At 29.3% G+C, this 15,166-nt stretch overlaps 1 protein-coding gene across 1 annotated transcript in view; it reads left to right on the forward strand.

The window, feature by feature from the left end:
• LOC142326949 (dynein beta chain, ciliary-like) overlaps positions 1 to 15,166 on the forward strand; it is a 235,359-nt gene that overhangs the window by 199,893 nt on the left and 20,300 nt on the right. Inside the window, exons 56-60 of the mRNA XM_075369680.1 lie at positions 1,054 to 1,258; positions 5,901 to 6,770; positions 7,833 to 8,397; positions 12,402 to 12,577; positions 14,596 to 14,838. Coding sequence (XP_075225795.1) covers positions 1,054 to 1,258; positions 5,901 to 6,770; positions 7,833 to 8,397; positions 12,402 to 12,577; positions 14,596 to 14,838 — 2,059 coding nt within the window. The remainder of the gene's footprint in view (positions 1 to 1,053; positions 1,259 to 5,900; positions 6,771 to 7,832; positions 8,398 to 12,401; positions 12,578 to 14,595; positions 14,839 to 15,166) is intronic.

Here is a 15,166-nt window from a genome sequence, read left to right on the forward strand (position 1 = left end):
TTCATACACAAAACCACAATTCAAAACCTGTGTTTTTTAAAATATTTCTATGAACACAATTTCAAATCTGATTTATTACTGTCACGTTATTCTGAATAATGAATTTATATTACCATCAAAATTAATAAGTAAATGAATAAATGAATATGAAGAACACACGAAACGAATGTTTTGTAATGATTTCACACAAATGTTTAATTGATTGATTGATTTCAAATCACACATATACATGATTAAGTTTTCAGCAATCTGGCTCAGTGGACCAACTTTTTATGTTGTGAATTATTGCTTGAAAGCCTTTTTTTTGGAGAGTAGACTGTATAAATAATGGTTATGCACACCAATTGTAAATATGTAAGATTTGTATTTTAATCACAATTTGAAGTTTATAAGTATACAGCATACAAAGTCTAATAAATAAAGTTGATAAAGTGTATAAAGTGGTAAATATGTTTAGTAAAGTTAATATACACTGAACACCTATGAATACACACTAAAAAAGAAAGCAGATTTGAATATATAGCACAGGAAGCATACCACACCAACACAATGATTGTCCACACATATACTGCCAAAGACCGACAACACTCACTAACTAACCCCTCACCCTGCACGTGCGCATGCACACACATACACATACACCAAAACCCTATCATCAATATTATTCTCACAACCATGAGGATAGAAACAGTGGAGCTAGATGTTCAGCTACATTCACATATGTGCTTGGTTGACAGATTAAAATGAACACTAATTGTTTTACACTTATTGTAACAATAACTTGTTGATAAAAAGATTCAGTTCACTTTGACATTGAACTTTTCTGTCAGTTACCAGATGAAGTCCACCATAAACCTAAAATAATCTGCCATAAAAATATAATCAACTACCTCAATGTTTTTTTCATAACAATCCTATTCAAAAATGTTATTTTATCCTATTCAAAATTTGTATATTTTGACAGTTTTATGTAATGTAAAGAAATTCTAGAATATTAATATTTTTGCTCATTTTTAAAGAACAATTTTTATTTTGTATTATAATTTGTTACAGAATTGTCAAGATTGGAGATAGAGAAGTAGATTACAGTCCAAAGTTTCGCCTAATACTTCATACAAAGCTTGCTAATCCGCATTACAAGCCTGAAATGCAGGCACAGACTACATTAATTAATTTTACTGTAACAAAAGATGGATTAGAAGAGCAGTTATTAGCTGAAGTAGTTAAGGCTGAAAGGCCTGATCTTGAAACTCTGAAAGTCAGTTGTATACTTTATTTTACTTATTACTCATGTATAGTTTTTCGTATGGGTATGAGTTTGATAATTAACAACAGCAGTAATACTGTGCATATAGCAAGGTATACACTTCATGAGAAGCAGCTCTCATGTTACTGCTGTTCATGTAAAATGTCCATATGATAATGGGATCTGACTATGATCTACATAATTTATCGTATAATTTGAATAAAGTGTTATTAAATAACAACAATTAATTGTTATTTAATCAAAAATAATTGTTGAATCATCACAGGCAGAGGGTTACTTGGCAATCCATGAGTATTACTTTTAGTAGAATGCTTATTAGCAATGAGAATTATACTAATAATGCATTTTAATAAGCTTTTTACTGAAGATACATGTGTACCTAAGCTATTACATTTTTAGCGTTCTATACTAAGATTTGTTATTTGTAATAATGTTATAGCAATGACAATATTTTTGTAGCAAGGAAAAATATATAAAAACATTTTTCTTAACAATAATATCTAATAATACACACTCTGATAATAATTATTGTAGGTACAAAGCTTAACAAATAGCAATAGCTTATGCGACAAATAGCTTTAGGTTATAAAAGTTGTGAATGAAAAACTAATAATAATGAACAAATTTTTTCTAAGTTAAATTTTATCAGTTAAATAACCATCAATTCAAAAGTTCATTCTAGGTATGGAGTGTGGGAAAAACACATCTTAGGTGCAATTAGCACTTCACTGAATTAGGTGAGAAAATGGAGTGATTTTTTTTTTTTGGCAGTTCATTGATATTGCACTTTTTTAAAGTATTAATAAGACACAAGATTTGTAAACATATTATAACAATTGTAATGTGTGTGTATGTGTAATTTACAACCATATTATAAGAAATTAAATTACACTAAGTTATGATTAATTTTTTTAAATTGATACAGTTTTTGTAAAATGAAAAGTCAGACAAGTCATTTCAGTGACTAAGGTTTTTTTTATTGATTTTCGTGGGTATCATTATCTTAGAAATCAAAAAAATAGATAGCATTTAATATTATTAGCAGTGACTTATAGAGAAGACAGTATTTTTCTTACATAGGGAAATTTTAAATAAGTTAATTAAAAAGAATGCAGATGACAGTATGCAGCTGCAATATACACAGATTCACTTTCACAGTGTTTATTAAGAACTGTAAACTTGTAATTTTTTTGGATATCACTGCATTTTGTTCGATTCTTTTATTATTTTTTTTTGCATTACTGATTATCTTATGGATTTATTAATTGCCTTAGAACAAACAAATGGAATTTCACGGCCAATTTTTTTGTTGATAGTCATATCATTCACTTCGTACCATATTTTTCCTTTTTTAATAAAACTTATAATGATCTTTACGAATTGAAAATCTGTGATGTAATTGATGTAATATTGCACTTATTACTTTGCTTTATTAGTTTTACCAATCTAATTTATTTTTGTTTTATTTATTCCCCTTTTAATAAAACTAGTGTATAATCTCTTGTAAACTAATACTTTTATTTTTTTGAAAGAAGTGATGGAAATTAAAAAAACTGTTTCCTCCTCAGTACTTTCATTTACATAACAGCATTTACTATTAAAACAAGCTGTAGAATATTTTCTTTTAAATTTTATTATTTCAACTATATTATCAAGTTTTTGTACACTAACTAGTACTATCAAGTTCTGCTATCTAGCGGCGTGATTCATAAAGGTACATTAAACGTAAACAAATGAATAAAATGACATATTTGAGTCTCCCACGGTTCATCAAATGGAAAAAAAACATTGTCTAACAAAATTCGAGGTATTTTTTGAAAGTATTCTTTATTACTAATCTAACTGGACTGAAATATGTTTTCTTGCGTATTTTTCCCCCATTTTCATTTCACTGTTAGGCTAGGTCATGTTTAGAACTGTAAACATAGTTCATTGACTTCGTCACCTCTTACTGATGAAGTTCTAATGAACTCAGTGACAATATAGCTTGTTTAGCAACAAAATAATAAATAAAAAGAAAGATCTGTTTCTTCATAACATTTTTATTTATTCATGGTTGCTAGCTTCAACATGATGCAATTTTTTTTAATGTGAGTATTCAGTGTTAATACATTATATTTTTTTCTAACAGTATATTTCTTCATTTATAACTTAAATTTTATAAACCCAGCGATGATGAAGTACAGCATCTATTAATATATGAATATCGATACCTTTCACATGTAACTAAAAAATCAAAATTATAAACTGTTAACCACAATAAAAAATAAAAAAAACATAAATATAATGCACAAATATTCATATAAAATAATTAGGAGAATCAAAAAATGTTAAAAGCATTGACAGACAGTTAACTCAGTGCATATTAACTCAGATTATTATTAAGGAAGAGGTTTTTAGAATGGGTTGCTATCACACAAAATTAGAAAAATTCTTTTCTCAAAAGTTAAGAACAGAGGCTTGAAGGGAAAATGCTACAGATATAAATAATAACCTAGAAATGAATAATAATGAAAAAGAAATAGATGTATGAGAAATACAATCTTCTTAAATTCAACCTGTGTATTGTACAGTATAAGATTGCAGAACTGATCAAGTAACAAGAAATTGACTGTAAAAAATTCACTCAGAACCTTTCATGATGGCAAGAACATTTAATATGACATCATGGGAAAATGCACTTCATATTTATTTAGTTGTGTTAAATCTGAAGGCTTCTACAATCTATTACCTTTCTTGATCAGGACCTGTAAGAAGCTGCATCACCTATTTTTGTAGTAGTTGTATGTATGAGTCAACTTGTAGTTGATTAAAACCATGTGCTGTTGATTACAACCCAATTACAAAATGTTACCTGGGATAATATCAAGGAACTGTTAACATATAATTAAAATTAGCTGTTGATAAAGTTGAAGAGCATGAAAAAGCACTACTGTAAAGTGTTTGATACTCTTCTGATTATATTTTGGTGGTTTAAAAAATTTGTAAAAATTATTATAAATAATAGTGGATTTTAACATCTTTGAAAAGTTAAAAAATTAAAATGTTCAAAATAAAAAACCTTTCCAATCAATTAATGTATCATAAGCAATGAAAAAGAAAGTAAATTTTCTTGAAGTAAATTAAATTGATTTTTCTTACTTTATAAAGATTTTTTTGGATTTCATTATCAGCTCCTTTCATTTATAATGTTAAATTTTAATTACATGCACATCATAAATTAAAGAATAAAAAATAAAATATGGTTATTACATGTATTGTGTATAAAGTATATAGTCCTGTACTTTTGCTCAGCAGAAATAGTACATTAATTTGTTAATTCAGATTACTAGTTCCAATGTTTATTACGCCTTTGTTGCATGTAAAGCTCATGAAATATAAGAAACATTAGTCAAGAGTTGTTTTTTTTTTATGAGAACATTGATTACTAATTTGTTTTGTAATAAATATATACAGTGTGTATTATGATACATAGAGTCAATCTCTATGGCAAACCAAGAGAAATTGTCACTTGTAAGCAAATTGTTTCTTGTATTTAGTGGGCTTAACATTCTCATGCACAACAGTATATTTGATTCTGAGAACAAGGCAAAAAAAAAAAACACTTTTATTCTATTCCTAATATTCCATAGTAAGCCTGAAATGGGCTTGTTTTTGAAATGTCTGTCCAAATTTTAGTTTGGACTTGTACCTCATGTCCAGATCACCCAAGAATTTTTTTGATTGTAGAACTCAACATCTACGTTTATTTATTTATTTAAATTTTTTTAAACTACTACCATATTATTTATTTTCCACTAATTATGTTATTTTATTATTTATTTTCTACTAAAGTTATAACATACATGTTGACATTGACTTCTTGAAAAAAAATTCCCATTGCTCTTACTAGAATGTTTAATATAGTCATGGTTGAATACAGTTTTAGAGGTTAAGATTTTTTATTAATCACAAATGAATTTATAATGAAGAGACTAGACAATGCTGTTCTAAGCAACGAAACGAAACTATCTTAACGCAAGTCTCATCATATTAAACAAAGTCTCATCTTTTGTCTTGTGGAAAACTTTATATATAAATCAAGAGGGTAAATCAGAAAGTAAAGGCAATTTTCACATAACATCTGTATTTCCACACAAGAAGAATTACATATATCACTTTTATATGTAATTGTGCAATCTTCTGTATCCCATCTACAAAGAAAAATTTTAATTGCTTATAAAGCCTTTAATGTCTGCACTGCCTTCTGGATCTCCATTTGACCTGTGTGTGTGTGTTTGTGTGTGTGTGTGTGTGTGTGTGTGTGTGTGTGTGTATGTGTGTATATGTGTATATGTGTGTGTGTGTGTATGTATATATGTGTGTGTGTGTGTGTGTGTGTGTGTGTGTGTGTGTGTGTGTGTGTGTGTGTGTATGTGTATGTGTATGTGTATGTATGTGTGTGTTTTGCTGCACTAATTTATAAGTAAATTATAATAAGAATAGATACCTCAACATTGATTTACTCTGTTGTATTATTATGTATTTGTCGATTGATTATAAATAATTACTATAGTCATACATTATGTAAAATAGCCATGAATCTTTTAGCCTTTTTAATATAATTAAATAATAATTTTTTTTTGTTTTGTAGGCAGAGTTAACAGTACAGCAGAATACATTCAAAATAACATTGAAACGACTAGAAGATAATTTATTAAAGAGGCTTGCATCTGCTGGTCCAGATATTCTTGGTGACAAAGAATTAGTTTTAAATTTAGAAAAAACTAAGCAAACAGCTGATGAAATAGAAATAAAAGTAGCTGAAGCTAAAGAAACTGGCATAAAAATTGATAATGCTAGAGAAATGTACAGACCTGCTGCACGTAGAGCTTCTATTTTGTATTTTATTTTGAATGAATTGAATAAAATAAATCCAATATATCAGTTTTCTTTGAAAGCTTTTAGTGTTGTATTTCAGAATGCAATCGCTAGAGCTGAAAAACAAGAATCTCTTCAAATAAGAGTAGAAAATTTGATAGATTGTATTACCTTTTCTGTATACATGTATACCAGTCGTGGTTTATTTGAAGCTGATAAACTTATATTTCTTGCACAAATGGCTATCCAGATCCTTCTGGCATCTAATGAAATAAAACCAGATGAACTTGATTTCTTATTACGATTTCCTTATATTGCTAATTTAACTAGTCCTGTCGATTTTCTTACTAATAATTTATGGGGTGGCATTAAAGCCCTTGCAAATATGGATGCTTTTAAAAGTTTAGATAAAGATATTGAGGGCTCTGCTAAACGCTGGAGAAAATTTATTGAAGGTGAATCTCCAGAGAGAGAAAAATTCCCACAAGATTGGAAGAATAAATCTGCTTTACAAAGATTATGTATGATGCGTTCAATGAGACCTGATCGTATGACATATGCTGTAAAATGCTTTATTGAAGAAAAACTTGGAACTAAATATACAGAATCTCGTTCTGTTGAATTTGCTAAATCATTTGAAGAGGTATATGATTCATTCTTGTAGTTTTATATTATTATAATTACATTATTTGCAGTGTGTATTTTTGAATAATAATGGTGACTCATCAGTCACCCTTGATGACTCATGAAAAAGACATGGAGATAGTTCTGAATTGTTTAAAAATCTTAAGATTTCACATGTTTTTTTTGAGCTTTACAAACTAAACTTTTTGCTACTATAGCTAAAAAAAACTGCTGTTAAAACAACTATCTAAGTACTGACAAAGATTTACATTCATAAATACTTGAAATGTATTTGTGCTACTAAAATAGATTTATTATTTTTATTTATTCTTAAAATACTTTCACAAATATTACTGACATTTACTGTTGAATAGATTTGAGTATCTGTTTCTCTATTTATTAAGCATAACTCTTTCTGCATTCTGAATAAAAAAATAATTGGCAATGTAAAATATTACCAGAAACCATACAACTTATAATAAATAATCTTGTTTGCCAGAGAAGCTGAAGTTTGGCCTATTTTGTACTTACAATTTTCTGTTTTCTCAGTTGTTTTTATTTGTATTTTTGCATTAACAGAGGGCCACTTTGTTTTATTGCAAAACCTGCAATCTTTATACACAAGAGTAAACAAAGATGTGAGTAGGGAATAGATAACGGAATTTTATTTCTAAATCAGTTGAATTCATTTATAACTGGAAGAAAGAGATATCAGTTAATGATATGAATGACAGCTGAAATAACTGTATGTGTTGTCGAATGGAATTGCAAAATTAGACACTCATTACAGCAATGATCCTCAGAATACTAACAGTGACAGTTTCTTATCTGAAGACAAGTGATAGCATTTTGAAACAGAAAGATTATGTTTGGTTTAACATCAGTGGCTGTTTAGTAAAATTTGCAAATTGCTGATAGAAAAAAGGGTTTGTCTTCCAAACTTTGCTTCTGGCATTTTTTGAAAATTATTCTAAATAAAAAGCATTTAACATTAATTATAATGTATGAAAACAAAAAATTTTGTGATTTTATATTTAAAAAAATATGCATTGTAAATTAAAGTAGATAATTTTTTTTTCAGTCTAGTGCAACAGTACCAGTTTTCTTCATCCTTTCACCTGGTGTTGATCCAACAAGAGATGTTGAAAGTGTTGGAAAAAAATTAGGTTTCACAACTGATCGTAGAAATTTCCACAATGTGTCATTAGGACAGGGTCAGGAAACAGTAGCAGAATCTTCTATGGACTTATCATCGAAAGCTGGTCACTGGGTTATTTTACAAAATATACATTTAGTCCAAAAGTGGTTACCTATGTTGGAGAAAAAAATGGAAGCTTGTTCTGAAAATCCTCATCCAGATTATAGGTTGTTTATTTCAGCTGAACCAGCTGCTAGTCCTGAATTTCATATAATACCTCAAGGGGTATTGGAGTCATCCATAAAAATTACGAATGAACCACCTACTGGTATGCAAGCCAATCTTCATAAAGCTCTTGATAATTTCAATCAGGATACACTTGAAATGTGCTCTAAGGAGGCTGAATTTAAAGCTATACTATTTTCACTTTGTTATTTCCATGCTGTTGTTGCTGAACGTCGAAAGTTTGGTGCACAAGGTTGGAATCGTACCTATCCTTTCAATGTAGGTATGTGTATTTTTTCTTATTATTATTTTAACACGTAGGGTATTTTTAGGTAATATATATATAAAGATTCTAACAACCCATCCTTTATGTTATTGAATATCCTATTCATCTTTTTTCTCCCTTTAATAGGGGATTAAATCTGGTTAATAGTCTTCCGATCTTCCGAGTGACATGTTGTATATATAATAATGATGGTAATTTTCAAGTTGCCTTGAAATAATATTTAATTCTGTTTAACTTTTGTGTTGGGGATTATTTAAAGATTGAATCTTAATGGTATAGTTGTTTATTGCCACTATGCTGTAATTTTTTATGTACTTTGCTTCATTAATAATTTCCAATTTTTTAATTTTCCTAAAATATCTAAGAAAAGACATTCTGGCACCTTTTATTAAAGGTTGAAATAGAATGTGCTCTTTAGGTTGAAATAGAATCTGTAATCTTTGGTGCCATTGATTACTGAGGTATCTACATAAAAAGAAATCTGGGACTGCATTGTTTTTCTGTCAGTGTTTTTTTTTTTTGGCTGAGACATTACCACTGCAGGAGTGTTGTGGAATCATGAACTGCTTTTCCTAAATGTGTCAACAGTTTTTAAGTTTATTTCAACCTTTAACTGAACTGTCTTCTCATTACCAATTTGTACAATTTTTAATGTTAACTGCATTGATTATTCTAAATTTTCAAACTGTGTATAGTTATTAGAACACAAATTTCTATTATGTTAGATATACTATTTGTTTTTTCAATTTTTTACCTTTAATGTTATTGTATTTTTGAGAAACCAGAGAATCTCAGTCAATGTGTAAATGGAGTTGATAAGTTGCTGCTTTTGAATTAGTTTAAATCTATGGTACAAACAAATGGCTGCAGTATGAGTCAGTGTTGCATTACCTGCCACTTTATCATATAGCACTACTAGTATTTAAATTTAAAACTGGCATCTCCATATTGCAATTTTCAAAAAAACTTGTTTTAAATACCTCAGATTATTTATCTAAGTTGTAAATTATTTTAAAGATATTTTATTTACAAAGATATTTTACAAAAATTACTTTCATAACTTGTAATTATTTCTGGCAGTTGTTCAAAAAAACTATCCAGGAAAGGTAAAATATTTTTGTTTTGTTTTTGTTTCAAAGGTGTAAAACCTGTATTTAATAATAATAATAATACAGGTTTTACACCTGTAGAAACCCAATAATCCAAACAAGACGTAAGTCCTGCAAAAGTATCAGTTAATTAGTATCTTTGATGTTACAGTTTTTATTTAAAATTACAGTATTCAAACTTTTAGTCAGCAGTAGTTATCTGGTTATGGACAGTAGTGATATTGTAAACTAATTATTTGAAAAATAAATGTATTAACCAATCTCAGATAATATACGAAGATAAGTCAGCTATTATCTGCAATGGAGTTATAAACTTTCTTGTAATACAAATAGGAAACTTACATATACATCATTTTTCAACATAGTCCCCTTTTATTTTAATCGCACGTGGTCCATTGTTGCACAAGCTTTCTGACACCCTCATAAAAGAAGGTTTTCGGTTGAGCTGTGAGCCAGGAATGCACTGCTTCTTTCACTATTTCGTCTGAGGTAAATCGATGGCCCCTTAATGCCTCTTTAAGTGAACCAAACAAGTGGTAGTCAGAAGGGACAAGATCAGGACTATATGGAAGATGAGCTAGTACTTCAAAGTTGAGTTTCTGGAGTGTTTCAGCAGTGTGGGCAGTAGTATGTGGACAGACATTGTCGTGCAACAACACAAAAAACACCTTTTGACAGCAGTCCTTGGTGTTTGCTTTGAATTGCAGGCTTCACCTTGGCAGTAGGCATCTCACTGTAATGCGCACTGTTTATTGTTCTGCCCCTTTCCTTAAAATGTTCCAGTACTGGGTCTTGAGTCCCAAAAAACTGTATGCATCAGCGTCCTGTGGATGGTTGGGTCTTGAACCTTTTTTTGCAGAGCGAATTTGGATGTTTCCATTCCATACTCTGCTGTTTACTCTCCAGCTCATAATGATGGATCCATGTTTTGTCACCAGTGATGATTCTGTCTTAAGAAGATGTCCCGTTCATTACCGCAGCAATCCAAATGTTTTTGGCAGATGTCCAAGCGGGTTTGTTTATGCAACTGTGTTGTGAGTTGTTTTGGGACCCGTCTTGCACATACTTTATGAAATCCAAGTCTGTTGTGGATGATTTTGTAGGCAATGTGGACTAATATGCAGACAATGTGCCACTTCATCAATAGTTACTCGTCTGTCTAGGAAAACCATGTTACGTGCATGCTCAATGTTTTCCTCATTTGTGGCGGTAAACAGTTGTCCAGCTCCTTTTGTCGTGCGTAACACTTGCACGACCATTTTTGAATTTTTCAATCCATTCCTAGACACTCTGTTGCGACAACACACTGTTCCCGTACTGTACCAAAAGTCTCGATGAATTTCAGCCCCTGATACACAAAAAACAGATCACTGAATGTTGCTCTTCTTTGGTGCAAACAGAAAGCGGAGCAGCCATGGTTAACGGCAGGGCAATGATAATGGAACTAACCTAGCAGCATCAAACCTGCACAGACATAACAACAATTAAACCACGCATTCGTCATCTACGCTACACGACAGTACTACCAACATAAACAAAAATATAACTAAATTGCGGATAATAATTGACTTGCCCTCGTATTACTGGTGTCTAATAATTATACTGAAAGCACACTTACTTTTATAATTAAATTTATTTTTTCTTCAAAACTTCAAAATTTTCATGCGAGACTGGTCACTCCAGTTTAAATAATCCAAAGTCCAGATATGTGAATGGCTGCGCAGCACATAGATGTTGATAATAATCTATAAATTATGTTTTATTGTGTACTACAGTTTTTTTTTGTTGTATAAAATTAATTATATTTGAGGGTTAATATACTAGATTGATTTTATTTGAGTAAATATTTCTAGTTTTAATTCTAAAAACTTGATCTAGGCTTTGAGAAAGTACTGCTTTTTAATTCTTGGATGGTATTAAAGGTTTCAGTTGGTTTAAAGGTGGCATAATTCAATATAACTGTAAACATCTATTGAAGTATTTTTATAAAGTAAGCATTGTAATTGTGTAGATTATTGTAAATTATTATAAAATTAAAGTCAAATTATTTAAAAATAATTTGAATACAGCTATTAATCTATATCAGCATAACTTTGCTATATGTAAGGTGTATGGGGTTGAACCAGGTCTGAATTAATAAGTTTCATTTAGTAACTAACCATTACTTTTATGGAGAAAAATACCTTGCTAAAAAATGTAACATAGTTAACACTTTTTGATACTCATCTAATCTAGTTAGTTATAACTAGAAAATATAGTTAACTAGAAAATATTATATTGATCATCATGTATGTGCATTATAGCTTCTAATTTCTTATTAGATTATTATTATTATTATTATTATTATTATTATTCCTTCTTGTTTAGGGATTTTTACGCTTATGTGATTATTTGCTTCTTCTTAATATAGTTTTATATTTAACTTTATAATTATAAAGTTAACTACAATGTACAGATATATCTTTACCTGAGATTTTTAGCAGGGTTTCTTTTTATATTGTTACTAACCCTTGTTGTAACCCTGTTTTTGTGAATTAAATACAGTATTTTACATATGACATGAACTTCAGTACCTGCTGCAACATTAAGTAATTTAAATTACATTATTTGAAGTACACCTAGTCAGTCACTTTGGTGACAAAGTAAAGATGTCATGTGTAGAATAGAACATGTATAATTTGGTGAGCTTACCCATATGCAACAATATTCAGTGAAGAAGGGAACAAGAGGTTTTTCCTCATTTTCCTTAGTAAGCCCAACACAGATGCTTCTGGTCTTGATAATGGGTATATCAATTTCAAGAATTGCTTAAGTAATATGTCTTTAACCTTGTTGTGGCATTTTAATACCATAATATGACATATGTTACATTTTTTCATTTTTCCTTTACAGGGGACCTGACAATTAGTGTCCATGTTCTTTTCAATTATCTTGAAAATAATAACAGAGTGCCATGGGAAGATTTACGTTATTTGTTTGGGGAAATTATGTATGGTGGTCATATTACCGATGATTGGGATAGACGATTATGTAGAACATATCTTCAAGAATATATGTGCCCAGAATTGGTAAGTTTTATTTTTTTAGTTCTGTTATTTGTTGTAAAAATGTTACTGTTGCTATTATGATGAAATTTTGTTCTAATTTTTATATAAATTTTTTATACTGAGGGATATAAGCACACTGTGCTTACCACAGGATTGATGTAATTTATTAAGTATGATATTAATTATAAATGCGTCTTGTTACATGTATGGAACATCAGGCCAGGTTGTAATTGAAAGGCAATTGCATTATATCTGGGGACAATATTCTGCTGTTAGTCAAATTAACAAAACATTCTTGCCTGGCAGCCATAGGTGTAACAATCTGTAGGTATACTCATTATACAAACAATGGATGTAGCTGCCTACAATCCTCAGATCAAGAAAATAGCGTTTTAGTTTTTAAACCAAAAAAACATTTGATTTTATTGTACTAGTGAACTTGTTTGGAGAGCTAAGTTTTTGTCAGTCTTGCTCTTTGAATCATTGTATTCATTGTATCTTGATAGATATAACCTTTTAGTTATTTACTCACTCAGAAAAAAAGTAATTATTGTTCTGTGTAAAAGCATTATTGTAAAAGCTCTTACTGCAGAAGCTCTGTAAAGGCTCTTGTAAAAGACATTATTGCTCTGTGGATATTATCTATTTTTATGTTTTATGTGATCAGATTAAAGTATAGAATTTATTTCCTCAGAATATGCTTATATTAAGAGTATCCAGATAGTAATAAAAAGTGATGCCCAAAAAAAAATCATATTATATATGCTCTGTAGTTCTAACGTTTTATTAAGTAGTTATTTACTCATAACAACAGTTTGTTGTTTTTCTTTCCATGATAATGAGTAATAATAGTCCCGACAAGAAATAATACTGCTTGTTTTGAAGTCCAATCTGTGATAAATAACATTTAACCAAAGTGTATAAATAACATTTGTACAAATACATAAATTTTAATATGTCCTCATAAATAAATGAATACAAAAGTTTGAGAATAAACCTTTTTGGTTAAGACCGTTTTCTCAAATTTCACAAGGGCATAAAAACAGAATTTCTTGCTGAAAAAACTAGGCTATAATTAACTGCATACAAAATGTATCCTGAAAATGTTCACAAAGACAATAAAAAATCAAAAGATGGTACGTATGAAGGATTTTTCAGAATCTACAAAAGAGTGAGAAATGTTTTCTTGTGTTCCATTTGATTGGCCAGTGGGATAAATGTTTATTGAAGGCAGAAAATTCGAGCAAATTAAGTCAACACAGATGATCATATTTTTCTGATTTCTGTAGATTGTAGGGTATAACAAATGTTATTTCTCAATTTGAAAAGTGGTAAGAAAACCATGGGCATCTATGGAGAGTAATAAAATATGTGGTGGTGTTGGTTGGTTAGTGTCCACCTAATTTATTTTTTAATATGGGCACTGACACAAAAAAAAAATAATAAAAACTGATTATTCCTCCCAGGTGCCATTTATAATTTGTGTATTTAATGTTAATTAGACATGGTTAGCAAACATGTTGATAACCTAACTAACAATTCCATGTATTGAACTTTGAACAATATCAACATAACACAACCAAACAGAACCCAGTGCTTGTTAACTTCATCTAATTAACATAAATAATTTAAAAAATTGAAATATCTATGTACTTATGTATCTTTGTATCAATAATTTATCAAATATGCATTGTAGTACAGAATATAAATAAAATTTGTTATATTGATAAATTTTTTTTTAGGTTTTTATCAGTATGTCTTTACTTCTTACATTCATTTTTCATAAATATTATTTATCACATTGTTTACTTATAATATTATTTGCATATGCATAAAAATAATAAATGAATAATAGATATTTCAAATTAACTCCTAATCTTAATTATTTATTGTGTAAATTATTGTAAATATTGTTAGTCAAAGATGAAGAGATGATGTAAGAGAACTACTTAGTAAATTTAGTGTTCTTGACATTTCTGTAATTTTCTTACTTGTATGCAGTTCATGTGTATTTATTATTTGAAATTGTTTCTGTAAAGATTGAAGGAGACTTGTTCTATGCACCTGGATTTCCATCACCTCCAAATTCAGATTATGTTGCGTACCATAACTACATAGATGATATATTACCACCAGAAAGCCCTACATTATATGGCTTACACCCAAATGCCGAGATTGGTGTTTTAACTATGTTATCAGAGACTTTATTTAGAACTGTATTTGAATTGCAGCCTCGTGATTCTGGTACATCTGGTGGTACAGGTGTTTCTAGAGAAGAAAAGGTAATAGTTATGTAAGATTTTTCTATTTTTATTGTTTCCATTATCTAACTTGCCAAATAATTATTCAGTTTTTAAATTGTACTCTGTACAGAACCTTTGCATTATTTTACATCATTACTGATTTACATTTTTTAATTGTGTGGCAAGTTGAACAAAACAGTTAAATAATTAAAATAATAACAATTAAGTCTAATGTAGTAAGCAATTTACATTATACATGTGTTCAGTTCTAAGAAAGTTTAACAAACACCATTTATATTTACATACAGAATCTTATTCTAAACTAATAGTATGCAAAAGAGAAGAAAATTAAGTTTAATTAGATTAA

This window comes from Lycorma delicatula, chromosome 6 (genome assembly GCF_047948215.1).
Source record: "Lycorma delicatula isolate Av1 chromosome 6, ASM4794821v1, whole genome shotgun sequence".
Taxonomy (NCBI): Eukaryota; Metazoa; Arthropoda; class Insecta; order Hemiptera; family Fulgoridae; genus Lycorma; species Lycorma delicatula.